The 14886-nt window shown below is 29.6% G+C and overlaps 1 protein-coding gene and 1 long non-coding RNA gene across 2 annotated transcripts; one reads left to right on the plus strand and one right to left on the minus strand.

The window, feature by feature from the left end:
* Positions 1-308: 308 nt before the first annotated feature.
* LOC103865652 (glycerol-3-phosphate 2-O-acyltransferase 6) lies at positions 309-7879 on the minus strand. The gene is made up of 2 exons (XM_009143473.3): positions 2341-7879; positions 309-1432 (listed from the first exon to the last, which is right to left on the minus strand). The coding sequence occupies exons 1-2, from the start codon at positions 2974-2976 to the stop codon at positions 563-565; spliced, it is 1506 nt and encodes a 501-aa protein (XP_009141721.1). The 5' UTR covers positions 2977-7879; the 3' UTR covers positions 309-562.
* Positions 7880-9755: 1876 nt separating this feature from the next.
* On the plus strand, positions 9756-14675 carry LOC108871703. The gene is made up of 2 exons (XR_001958331.2): positions 9756-11369; positions 11506-14675. It is a non-coding gene; the product is annotated as an uncharacterized LOC108871703 (long non-coding RNA).
* Positions 14676-14886: the final 211 nt, after the last annotated feature.

Raw genomic sequence — 14886 nt, forward strand, 5'->3', positions numbered from 1 at the left:
TAAAAAATCAATTAAGATAAGCAAGTATTATTTTCTACTGCTATCTATGTTTCCAAACAATTCTCATTTATACTACTATCCATGTTTCCAAACAATTCTCATTTATACTATTATCCAAGTTTCCAAACAACTCTCAAATGTACTTCAGTTTTAATAATATAGATTATTGTTAGATGTATGAAATGTCACATACCGTCATATTAGAAAATCTGTGTCCATTATATGTTTTATAACCTGTTTACACTATTGACAAATATTTGTATAACATGCTTAAGATGAGCTTAATGTAAAACAGATTTTTGGGTCAGAATTAATTTACATTCGATTTAAAAGACAAATATTATATACAATCAAGCAAATGATCACACCAAGGTTTTCTTTCTTAAATCGTTATTATACTAAAAGTAAAACTTGAAAATATCACGAAAAAACTTGCAAAGAAACAATTATCGAAGCATAGAAGACAAAGAAATTAACAAACTTACCAATTCTTGCTAAATGAAAAAAAAAGATTTAAATATTTGTATTATTTCTTCATCTTCTCTTTCCTCCAATCAAATAATCATATCTTCTCCTTCTTCACCGGAACCCTACCGTCGGTACCAGCTAGCATTGCGTACTTATCCTTTCTTGTGAAGTTGGTGCACTCAAACCCTAAGGTTCCTGCTAAAACCCTCTGTATGTAATTCGCCACCTCTATCGGCGACTTGCCTCCTTTACACGTCAGCTCAGCCGGAAGCTGTTTAAGGAACGTGATCTCGAACGTCGGAACGGGGTTCATGAACGCAAAGTAAGGATCAAGAAACTTGTAGCCACGTGTAGTTGTACCATTAAACACGCTTTGTTTCGTATTAATCGCCACGGGAACGATCCTGTCAGTAAGCTCGGCAAAGAGTGCACTAAACCGGAGAAGGAAAGGCTCACGGCAAGTGGTTCCCTCGGGACATATCACGAGATCACCTTCCTCTAAGAGACGCTTGATGTTCGCTGCGTCTTTCTCGCGCTGACGAGTCAACGCAACGGCTTTTATCGGAGAGATTAGCTCAGAGAATTTGCTGATACTGTACGTGACGCAGCTAATTTTCCGACCGAGCGCGACAGCTGTCACCACGGGGTCGAGGACAGTCCGGTGGTTGCAGACCAAGAGGTGGCCTGGTTGGCCGGGTTTAGGTGGCGGAGGCGGGTTGCCGTTGACGATTAGTTTGATCCCTGTGAGCTTGTAGTTGTAACGGGCGATGCGTTCCGGTAACGGAATATTCGTGTAAACGCGGATGAGAGAGACTAGAAAACCGACGGGAAGCCAGAGGAGAGTTAACAATGCAACTAACGGAGTTGGTCGTTGGACTAATCTGCCCTCGTGGAATATTATAGGGTTTAAGAGTTTATTTCTTGGTAATGGTTCGCATTTTGTACGTGGCACCATGTAACCCTCCTGCAGTCAATTAAAAAAATTGTTATTATATTAACTGAAGCTGAAAACTAGTTGTGATTTGTACGTAATTGTCTGGTAGCATGCACTTTTGATTTTTTTTGGGTCGAATTATATGATGCGACACCATAGTACTCATGAGAGAGACATGTGTACTATCAAAATTATTAGTGATTAGATAAACATATGTACTATCAAAATTATTAGTGATTAGAAAAACATGTAATACATATTACATGTGTACGTAATTTATATAATTACCTAGGATAAATTTTTTTTGACTAAATTATATTTTTGACTTAATTACTTAGCAGTTTACGTTATGAGAGTGAAGAAGAACAAAACAAATATGATCATGGCTTTTACATGACAAAAAAAAAACAGTGGTTCGTGTATGAAAGTACCTAAAGTTACTGATTCTATCACAGAGTTTAAGAGTTCACTCGTAAGGTCTAAAACAAATTTCTAAAATAGTATATTGGGTAGATAAGAAAGTTTAAGCACGTAAAATGACTTTGGCCTTATACGTAAAACCCCACCTATTTTATTTTCTTACAAGTAGTTTCTTTAGTTTTTTTTTTTTTGCACACTAGACATTATAAAAAGAACAAAAGTTTCTTTAGTTATTTACCTAATTTTATCCTCATTTAGTGCCACTAGACATTATAAAAATATTATATGATTGGCCAAAATGAATAAGAAGGGCTGTACACACTAAACAGTGAACACCATAGGACAACACAATAACTACTCAACCAAAAAAGCTGCACGTACGTCCAAGTTTCATAGACATATAGTTATATACTCATAATGTCGTGAATAAAGTATTTATAGAGTTAGATAGCAGTAATAAAAAAATACGAAAATAACATATCATACAAAAAAATAAGAAGATAAGTGACGGAAATAACCTTGCAAATTGACATGAAATCGTGGTCTGTCTTACTATCGCCAAGCCCCAAATCAGGTAAACCAGACGCAACGCCACCGAACTCTCTCAAAATGGCGTCGCATTTGTGTTGACCAACGAGAACACCTGGTCTTCTAACAAAACCAGTTGCACGACCCGATTTGGACACTTCGAGTTCCGTTCCAAGAACTTTATCGACTCCTAGGTATGTCTTCACGAACGGCTCAACCATGATCCGTGGACTAGCTGTTACTATGCACCGCTTCCCGAACGTGTTGAAGATACTCCACGCGTCAGGTCTCACGTCCTCCGCGTAAAACCTCGGTAGGACGGAACGGACCACGAGCTCAACGTCTCGGATCTTGAGACCAGCGAAGGTGATAAAGATGAAAATGTTGATGGCTAGTGTCTCGGAGACGGAGAGGTACGTGAGGTAGACGAATGGTACGGACGTAAGTAGGATCAAAGCGCGGAGCAAGCTCCCTGCTTCGAGGGCCACGAGGAAATAGTAAGGAAATGCGCTACGAGAGATTAGTAACGTTCCATCGAGATCAGCAGCCACGGTTTGGTTCGACCGGTCCTTAATCTCATAGCTTGTTATTGGCTGGAAACGACGCCGCTTCTCCTGAGCCCCCATCAGACAAGAAGAGAAGAGAGAGAGCTAGGAGATTTGGAAGGTGAGAATGAGTATGGATTGGTGAATACTTTTTAGGAGTGTTGTTTATATAGTGAGAAGCGAAAGAGAATGGGCATGATTTTGTTGTTGAGGTGGTTGATATTAGTATACCAAAGAAATATATGCTTTTGATTTTTCAACGGTTAGAGAAAGAAAAAGAACAGACTATGTATAATAGATAACAATATCAGTATGACTATAGCCGTTACATAAATTAATTAGTCGATCTTCCGAATACGCAAGGAAGTGATTTGAATAAAATAATAGCCAAAATGTGGATATCAAATTTTGATTAATTAGGGAAGATAGTTAATTGCGAAGAATGAGTGGTTTGAGACGTGTGAAATAGAATGAGAGTTAAAGTTGGTGAAGACCGACACCAATCTATTGATTATCCAAACAACTATGGAGAATTTTTTATGTTCTTGAAGGCCCACGCGCCGCCGGTTTATAGTTAGAGGCTTTGATCTCCATCTTTGCCTCTTATTGTTTAAGTTTGTTTTTGGTATGCTGTGAGTGTCAGTCTCTACCATGTTTTATCAATGAGTCTGACTGTGGTTACCTGCGGTTTCTTGTGGCCTCTGGAAGTTCCAGGTTCAGCTATGTATATTGCAAGTACACAACGTATCATTTTTGCTCAGATTTTCTCATTTTAGTTTCAGTTCTTTTGAATTGTTTTGAACTTTGTATTTTAGTTATGTTATGATCGTCTACCTGAATTTTAATTGAAATTTGGTTCAAAAAATACAACATGCATTATTTGTTTTGTTTTTTTTGAAACATGCATTATTTGTTTCTAAGAGAAAAGATGGTAGGTGATGAAATTGAATTGCAAAATAAAAGAAATAGATTAGCATTAATATATATTTGTATATAGTAGGTCTTTCACGGAGATTTCAGTCTGTCATATTGATTTTATGGAAGTCATTAAAAATCCACTAAAACTAAATAGTTTTTCTTGTCAAACACTGTCACGTGATCTATACACGTCAGTTCCTTAATATTAGGAAAATTGCTTGGAATAACCACATAAAAATCTATAATTCATTCTATGGACATAGCAGCACAAGTGTTATGATATGTTGTTATATATTAATGGTATTTTGGACGAAAATAACATAAATTCACGCTCAGATGCTTGATTCACATGTGTTTTAGTCGGTGATGTAAATTTTCAACACCAATAGAGAGATCGTCGGAGCTTAATGTCAATGATTATTGTACAAAGTGTGCTTCAATAAATGTAGAAAGTGTGTTTAAGTGCAATGTTGACCTCCAATTCCCCGTCAACCCTCTTCTCTTTCCCCTCCCAACCTCAACCCTATTCCCTCACCCAAAGCTTACCCTGCAAATCAAACCCACCAATCTCCCTCTGTTTCGGCAACCTTAATGTCAATGATTTTTGTTATTATAATTTAAATAAATGTTGTCAAACAATTAAACACATAACTTTAATAGTACAATTAAAATATAAATGTATTTTTATGTTATTAAAACTAACAATTTTGATATTTCTTAAAATAAAATAAATAATTTCAACTATTTTTAATATATATATATATATATATATATTAGTTTCAAATAGGGTTTCCAAATTTCAGGACCGGATCTGTATAAGATGCTTCTGAAAATGATGGAAAACTAACATTTTTAAAGTGAAACTAAGAAAAGTTTTCTTAACACGTATGGAAAAACAAATAGATTTATAGACTAGACTCATGTATTTATTATTTCCCGTTACATTAGTATATACCTAAACTAAGTGATACCACATGGAACATTGATGTGGCCTCCATATAATATACCAACCCAAATGCATTATAGTGGGTTGCATTTACTCTTTTATGTTGGTGTGTATTTATAATTCTAATTTATTAATTTAGAATCCTCTTTTCTTATCTACTTATAAATGTTGTCACTTGAATTTTGGACATATTCATTTTTGATTAATAGATTAAAATATATATGCAAATCAGATTATTCTGTTACAGTACATAAATTATTTAATATTTATTGGATATTCAGTTTAAACACTGTTGCTAAAAAATACTTATAGGATCTAATTTGTTATATTAGTGAAGAAACGATTTTATAAAAATATCAATATATAGTTAGTATATGTACTTACAATATGCACATAAGAATCTAATACATGATATATAGTTAGTATTTTAAATTAATTTTAATAAAATTAAGAAAATCTAGGTTAGTTAACTGAATATCAAAAATACTATTAGATAGTCAATCTAATTAATTTACCTAAAAATTAAATATTAAAAACATCAAATTGACATCAAACGTTAATTAAAAACGATTTAAATATACTATTATGTGTTGTCTATCAAACATATAATATAATTAGATTTTTAAAAGTGTACAATGTCATATGAAAGCATATATATTATAAACAAAAACTATACAATATATTATCCCCACAAGCAATATACGGAAAAATATATATTAATTTGGAACAACTTCCAAATAAAATAAAACACACAAAACTTAATAGTTTTGAACTAAAATGAAATCATACATATCTAATTAATTATTAATTCTCACCAAAACATGTTTATATAATGATAAATTAGGTAAAAAAAATTTCAATGCGAACGTACTTTGTTTTTAACGGGTTTATCTGCGTAATAATGAAAGATATCTAATTATTAAACCCAAATAATTATGGAGCAATGTAATTAGTACCCGTGTAACAATAGGTTGATGACTACAATAAATGTGAAATCCAGCCTAAATTAAAATTACACTTACTGCAATTGTATCTATTAACATTTAATAGTAAAACATTTAGTTAAATATTTTAAACTGTAAAAAGATTAAGCATTCCAGTCTCTTCTTAATAACAGGTGAAAATTAACATCACATTTATCTTTTGTCAACAAAAAAAAAGTATTTGTAATTGTAACAAACCATCTAAATGGTATTCAAAGGTGTCTTTTATAAAATACTACCGTATCAAATAGTTGAAGTAAAAAAAATTCAAAATAGAAATAGTTAAAGTCGATTACTAAAACATAAATAGCTGACTCTTTTTCAAGATAAAGAATTTGGTTGCCAAAAAATAAATGTATCATTCTGACCACAAAAAATAAAACATTATTTTCGAACATATATACATATATAGTGAAATATATTGGTATTGTTCTTTTAAGGTTATTCACATAATCACTTATGTTATATAAGAGATACTATTTCATATAATTTAAAATTTTGGAAGAGAAATCTATAGATCTTCGTGGATTTTAGATTACACCGTTAATAGTATCATGACATAGCGTAAGTTTAACCTATCTAAAAAAAATTTCCCTTCAGGAAGAACATAAATTCTATTGTCAATTCTAGCAAAAGGTTAAGTTATCAATAAATTATCTTTGCTTTTAATCATCAAAAATGTGATGTTGATGGCAGATAAAATCATAAGTTCCTTTTCTCAAAAGTTTTAAAGTTTCTCAAGTGCATTTAAGCGTCCGATAGTTTAGGGCCAGCTTTGATACGCACAATACATGGTATGTCCATTAGGAATAATACACAGCTCGAATACTACTACCTAAGACTTTGCACCCATCTCCCTCTGAACATTCAAAGATTAGGACAATATCGCTGATTACTATCTATCCGTTATTGAGACCCGCTGATATATAGCTAATAGGTTAGACCCATTGTTAACGTGATCCCCATACTCGACTTCAGCTATCTGATTGCTTCACATAGACGGCAAGTTGATAATTTTCACCGCAATAAATTAACTCGGAGGAAGGTAATGTCGCAATGAAACTTTTGGACAGTCATGATGCCATAGCTAGGCCTTGATAAATTTGAAAATTCTTGTTATCATACTTTCTAAATCAGAATCCCAAATCTACAACAATTCTCTATTAAAAATGATAACTTTCTAAAAATATCAAATTTTAAAAAGTTTATTTAAAAAACTACAACTTATTGATCAAAAATTTTAAAGAAATATTCATATATCAACAAGAATTATAGTTATCTTAATTTCTAAATTAGAATCTCAAATCTACAATATTTCTCTATAAAAATGATAACTTTCAAAAATAGCAGTTTTTAAAAATACAATATATTGATCAAAAGTTCTAGAAGACTACTCATATATCAACAAAATTATTTTTATCCTAATTTCTAACTCAGAACCCCAAATTTACAATATTTCTTTATAAAATGAAAACTTTTTAAAAATAGCAGTTTTTAAAATTTTATTTAAAAAATATAACCTATTTATCAAAAATTCAGAAAGAATAATCATCTGTGAACCAAAATTCTTATTATCCTAATTTTTAAATCAAAATCCAAAATCTACAACAATCTTCCATCAAAATGATAAATTTTCCAAAAATAGCATATTTTAAAAGTTTATTTTAAAAAGTACAACATATTGATCAAAAATTCTATAAGATACTCATATATCAACAAAAATGATTATTTTCCTAATTTCTAAATCATAATCCTAAAACTACAATAGTTCTCTATAAAAATGATAATTTTCCAAACATATCAATTTTTAAAATACAACATAATGATCAAAACTTCTGAAAGAATACTTATCTATCAACAAAATTCTTGTTATACTAATTTCTAAATCAGAATACCAAACTTCTAAATCAGAATCCCAAATCAACAATATTTCCCTATAAAAATGATAATTTTCCAAAAATAGTGGCTTTTAAAAAGTTTATTTAGAAAATACAACCAATTAATCAAAGATTCATAAATAATACTCATATATCAAAAATATCTTTGTTATCCTAATTTCTAAATCAGAATTTCAAATCTACAATAGGTCTCTTTAAAAATGATAAATTTCCAATAAAGTAGTTTTAAAAATTTTATTTTAAAAACTACAATCTATTGATCAAAATTTTTAAAATAATACTCATACATTTGTTATCCTAATTTCTAAATCATAATCTCAAATCTACAATAACTCTCTATAAAAATGATAACTTTTCAAAAATAACAGTTTTTAAAATTTTATTAAAAAAATACAACCTATTGATCAAAACTCTTGAAGGAATACTCTTCTAACAACAAAAATTCTTGTTATCTTTATTTCTAACTCAGAATACAAAATTTACAATAGTTCTCTATAAAAATGATATCTTTCTAAACTTAGCATGTTTTAAAAAGTTTATTTAAAAATACAACATATTCATCAAAGATTCAAAAAGAGTACTCATCTATCAACAAAACTTCTTGTTATTCTAATTTCTAAATCATAATCTCAAATCTACAATAGTTCTCTATAAAAATGATAACTTTCCTATAATAGTAGGTTTTAAAAATACAACACATTGATCAAAGATTCAGAAAAAATACTCATCTATCAAAAACAAATTGTGTTATTCTAATTTCTAAATTAGAATCACAAATCTACAACAGTTCTCTATAAAAATAATAACTTTCTAAAAGTAGCAGGTTTTATAAAAATATTTTAAAAATACAACATATTGATCAAATATTCAAAAAAAATATTCACCTATCAACAAAAATTCTGTTATCCTAATTTCTAAACCAGAATCTCAAATCTACAACAGTTCTTTATAAAAATGATAACTTTCTAGAATAGCAGCTTTTGAAAATTTTTATTTAAAAAATACAACATATTGATCAAAATTTCCAAAAGAAAGCGCATATATCAACAAAAATATTTTGTTATCCTAACTTCTAAATTAGAATCTCAAATCTACATTAGTTCTCTATAAAGATGATAACTTAAAAAAATTGCAGTTTTCAAATTTTTATTTAAAATTAAACATATTGATAAAAACTTCTGAAAGAATACTCATATATCAACAAAAATTATTGTTATCCTAATTTTTACATCATCAACCCAAATATGCAATAGTTCTCTATAAAATGATAAGTTTCCAAAATAGCAGTTGTTGAAAAGTTTATTTAAAATACAATATATTAATCAAAAATTCTAAAAGAATACTCATATATCAACAAAAATTCTTGTTATCCTAATTTATAAATCAGAATCCTAAATCTACAATAGTTTTCTATTAAAATGATAACTTTCCAAAAAGTTATTTTTAAAAACATTATTTTAAAAATATAACCTATTGATCAAAAACTCGAAAAGAATACTCATATTTCAACAAAAATTCTTGTTACCCAAAAAAAGTAATACAACTTCATAAAAATCTGTAGCAATCTAAGAAAGTTATGATCATATTTTAGAAGTCTACATATATATATACATTTTCGTTAAGCATTTAATGTCTTTCCAAAATTTAAAATATAGATTTCATTTTTCAAATCATAACCAAAATAAATTTCCTAATATATTTCGTATTAACATATTCAATATTTTTAATATTTATAAGTAATAAATAAAAAAAAGCACACATCATAATCAATTTATATAACATATAAATAAAATATAAAATAGTTTATTCATATATTAGTATAATGCTTTCATAATATAAGTCCAATTAGTTATAAATATTAGATTTATTTATATGATACATTGTGATATAATAGACGATTAAAATCACAAAATATAATATTCAAAGTAATAAATAAAATTGTTATGTTTAAAAATGTTATATTAACAATTATGTAATACATTTTAATTTACATATATATATATATATTATACCATTAGTACAAAGAAAAAAAATTAAAGTGAAAGCAAATATTTATACGGTCACGGATCAAGCTCTAGAAATAAATAACAACAGCAAGATTATTTTTCTTTAACAAATTTATTTTAATAGAAATTATAGTTCCAAATATGTTTATATATTTTATGTATTTATAAATTTGTTTTCTTTGTCTTTAAGGAAGCTTAGATTTTGAAATTGGAAAAAATATAACCACCTCTATATTATTTTAATTAGAAAATTTAAAATTTATATCATAATATTTTATTAACTTTTAATATTAATTTTTAAGGAACCCTCATTCACTAAAACTGGTCACTATAAACATCTAAACATAAAATATACATTCACTAAAACTGGTAAGTTGTACTAACTTTCTAACCAAAATTCAACCGGGGTGAATGTACATGATGATAAAATATTTAAGGAACCCTCATTAAATACAAAGCGACAGCCACATGGTCTCTATTTGTTGTATAGACTTTGAATGGTTGCTTTAGTTCTTCTCAAGTTGTTAAAGTCTATCCACGAAGTCTCAAAAACAAAGATTATGTAATTGTTGATGTCAAATCATTGTTGTGTTATAGTCAAATGGGTCCTCAAAAGTTACTTGTAGTTTTTAGTGGGCCAATTTGGAATAACGTCAAATATATAGATTCCAAAGAGAAGATAAGGTATAAATTCTTAAAATAATAATAATTTCCTATAAGATACAATGTAGAGTATTAATTGATGAGCTTACCTAGCAACTCGAGAATAATACAAAGAGTGTGATTGGTAAAAATAGAGTAAAATGGAGTAAAAATATTTAGTGAAAAAGAGATGAAAATAATTGGAGTAATATGGTGAGAGAGAGAGAGAGAGAGAAAACAGAAGTGGAGTAAATGCTGTTACGCTAATAAATTATGGAGTAAAACTGAGTGTGTTTGAATTCATTATATCTATATTAACATTTATAAAACTGAATAACACTGTGAAAACTGCATCATAATCAAAATTTGTGTAGAAATTTGAAGCATGGTAGTTTTTCTAGTTAAAAGGTATTTTGGATTTTTACTATTTAACTAATTTTAGGTGTGGATGTGGTTGTCGATTAGTACATAATTTCTAGTTAGATACAAAAATGTGACACTATTTTCATTGACCAAGTGGGAAATGAAAGAATTCCGGTGCAACACGAACTTATGAAAAGGATAATTTATAACTTGTTTTGAATCTTTTATTATTAGGGTACACCATTTAATTACCAAAAGCTACTTGGTATAATAAGCTTTTATTTGTGTTATTGTTAATTTAGATCTGAAACTTGTGATATGAATTTTCTATAGATTTAGCAACTTAAGCTTTATCTCAAAGCTTCCCAAACAATCATGAAAAAGGGCTCAAATTATTTGTACTAAAACTTTGAACATAAGAGCACGTTTATTCGAAGACCTTAAGAAGAGACCTTAGCTTAAGAAAGATTAAAAATAAATAAAAAACCCCAATTAAACCAAAGCGCGTCCCTTAATTAAGGGAACAAAGGCACGACGCTTATTGGCCACGCGGCAGGAGTTCATTGGAGAGAGAAGAGGTGTGCGTGTTTCTTCCCGTTTCTTCTTTCTCTTCTTTCTTTTTTCCTTCTCTCCTCTTCCAGCCACAAGAAAGGCGATTTCTATTCTTTTTGGTGGCTCTACACAAAGATCGGCGTGTCTCTCGATGGCGAATCGGAAGGTAAAGATGAGTCAATATGTTTACATGTTTGAATATTTCATTGATGCATGTCTTAGATTCTTCTATTTCATCGTGAATCAAGAGAAATTCAATCCACTGATTTGTTTTTATTTTTTCTATCTATGTGTCTTCCGAGGGTTTGATCAAGAGGCAGGATCAAGGCTAAACCTTTCTCTCTGTCAGACAAAACCCCAAATAAATTTAATATTTTTTATTTGTTAAGGACCTTAAAATTAAGCAACTACCAATAAACCACTTTCATTAAGTGTCTCTTAACAAATTATCTTACTTTACTTTTATTAGTTAAAAATTCATTAAGCACCACTTAAGGGCTTTAGCAATAAACGTGCTCTAAGTACTAAGTACGTAGTCCCCACCTACTACTAAAAGATAAAGCGCACATTACTCACAACATCACTTTGTGTTAATGGTCCTTCTTTTATGGCCCCTTTGTTACTGGATCTTTAACAAACCTAAAATAGGCTTGTAAACAATTTTTTTTTTTTGGTAAACAATTTGTAAACAATTTGTTTACGAATATTTGGAGAATGAATTTTTATATAAAAAAGCTTTGGAAAAAAAACCCAGCCTGTGGACCTGTGGTTAGTTTTTTTCTTAATCTGGGCATACACCTGAATAAAGATAGAACTTACATAATATAACAGTAGCAGAAACATTAAGAAAAACTTTTTGTTTCAAAATTTAGCGTAAATACATGATTTTTGTGAGTTAGATAGGAATTTATCAGAAAAAGAAAGATGGTGGCCTGATCCTCACATGAATCCAACTAATAGTTCAAAGGGTCTTTCCGAGCCATTGAAATTCATTTTTCTTAAAAAATCCACTGAAAATTTTACACAAGAAAGCAGGTGTAGAGGTTGTTGTTATAAGATGGCTGGTCTAGTTACATTTACAACGTTAAAAGGGTTTTGTTTGAGGGTTCAAGGATATATATATATCATGACATCTTATCTCCGATGAACAATGAAATATTTAAAAGCGCTAGCTATGACTGAGATTAGTTTTGCATCTAATATTGCACAAATTTTATTGATATGGTTGACGACCCATCAGAATGGCCGGTTGTTTGCTCCAGAACTAGAGGACTTCAAATATCTTAAGGAATTTTTACCTTTTTCTTTGTTAGATATGTTCCTCGAAATTGTAATATCTGTGCTAATTGCCTTGCGAAAAGAGCAAGAGTGCGAGTTTTTCGTTTTCTCCATGTAAGTTTGAAAATCCTTGTCTGGGGTCAAGAGGAGTGTTTTGATCCATATCTTAACAAAATGGTGATTTTGAGAAAAAGAGCTTTGTTTTGGGGATAATATCTCTGAAGGGCACTACAGAAGTAAATGGCTGATGTTTTGTGTCCCGAGTCGAAACCAAGCCGCAAGGCACAACTGACATTTGCTGGTACCAAACGCTACCACTAAATACCACTCACTCGGTCTTATTTACGATTTTACTCGCCACCCTTTCTACAAATATAGCATTTACTGCTATTATACTATCTGTCCGTTTTACCAAAAAATATTGATTTGACAAAGAAAACATCTACATACTAGAGGAGTAAAAAAGATTTCGATTCATTTATTTTGGTTGGCTACACCTGCATGTAATGAAGAGTAGACGAACGGTGAAGTGAATCCAGACATATCTCACGTGGTGTTGTATCCGGAAAGTTAGGCATCTGACATCAATAACACAAACTATGTATTCATATCCAGCACTATTGTGTTTAGAGTTTTAGTCTCATCTGTGGGCATTAGTTTATGCAGTTATTTTCTTCTTTAATTTATTTTTCTTATGGTTAATCCTTGTTCATTTTATTGGTAGTGGTTTTGTTTATTTGCAAGGAGCGTATTATCTTGGGTGCGATAAAGAAAACTAATTTTATTAATTCAGAAAATGTTATATAAGTTTTGGTAGGGATATCGCAGGGTCAGAAGTGAAAAAGTCAAAAAAGATTTATACTGCCTTACGAATACCTAAAAATTTATACCAAGAAAGAAAGATTAAGAACCCTTTCATTTACGTAACACAGTAAAAGCTCTATAACTTAATAATGTTGGAACTGTAGTATTTTATCAATTTATAGAGTTATTAATTTAAAAAAAAAATATTTTTTTTCTTTTAAGATATATTTTTATCTAAAATTAGAGAAATAGTTGATATTATTGTATATACATTTTTTTTTGAAATTCGACATTTATATTGGTTTTATTATACTATTTGGTGTATGTAAAATATGTTTCACATAATTTAAATACGGTTTTAGATATAATTTTACTAGTATTACTAGATATCATTAAAATATATTTAGTGCTAAGAAAATATAAAAATAATTTCGTTGTGAATATAAAACAAGCATTATAATAGTTGATTCATATTTATATAAAATGTGTATACATATAAATTGCTAATTCATATTTTTAATGGGACCAAATATTTGCATAGGATTTTCTAAAAATTTATTATCTTATTATTTTATCGATTTGTGTCCTATTTTGAATCAGTCCGTTTTGAGACTGAAGAAAATTATTAATTTATCGTGTTTATTAATTTATCGGGTATTAATTTATAGAGTTTCTACTGTATATACTTCAATGATCACTTGTTCTTATTTCTCCAGCACATAAGCTTACTAATGTTCCCCTGTACTTTTAGTCAACAATAATTTGCATCTAGGAATAATTATTTATTTTTGACAAAATGATTATTATCGTTATATATAAATGTTGACTGATGCTATAAATAGTAAAAATGGGTACTAAGTTACATTATATTAGACCATGAAGAAACTAGGGTTATTAGCTTCACTTAATAGACGGTTCTTAGCTTTTCTTATATTTTAATTAAGAAAATCTAAGAAACGGCTCTTAGAGCATGATTATCGCTGCCGGTTTCTTAAAAAACTTTTTTTTGTTTTTTTTTGTTTGAAATAAATAAAAAAAAATCAAAAATTAACCAATCGCGGACCGTCATGTGTTAGTAGGATCCGCAAACAGTGCAAGAAACTCCAAAATCGATTCTTATTTCATATGTTTTGTGATCGATTCTTAACCTTTTTGCGGGGTCCACACTCTAAAAACCCACTAGGACCCCGCGATAAAGATGGTCTTATATCTCTTGATTTAAGAACCGTTTCTTAACCAAAAATTATTTAAAAAAAATGTTAAATCATGAGTTAAGAACTTCGGCTAAGAGACCGGGATTAATCATGCACTTATGCTAATTTCTTCACCCACATAGAGGGGGGGAGGGCTAAGGTAAAGGTGAGATTCGTAAAGATGTAATGTACAATAATCACAAATGCTTCATGCTTGGTCTAAAGATATTATCATGGAGACTCATGATTTTATTTTGCCACTTTAGTTTTATGTTAATGCAGTGGACCATGGAGCCCTTTTGAACTAAACATGTTTCTGAATCCTCATCCATTTTCCAACATATCAGACAATATAATCTGAATCTTCACCTCGTTTTGAAACATGTTTTTAAGGGACTAACATAGTAA

This window comes from Brassica rapa, chromosome A04 (assembly GCF_000309985.2).
Source record: "Brassica rapa cultivar Chiifu-401-42 chromosome A04, CAAS_Brap_v3.01, whole genome shotgun sequence".
NCBI lineage: Eukaryota > Viridiplantae > Streptophyta > Magnoliopsida > Brassicales > Brassicaceae > Brassica > Brassica rapa.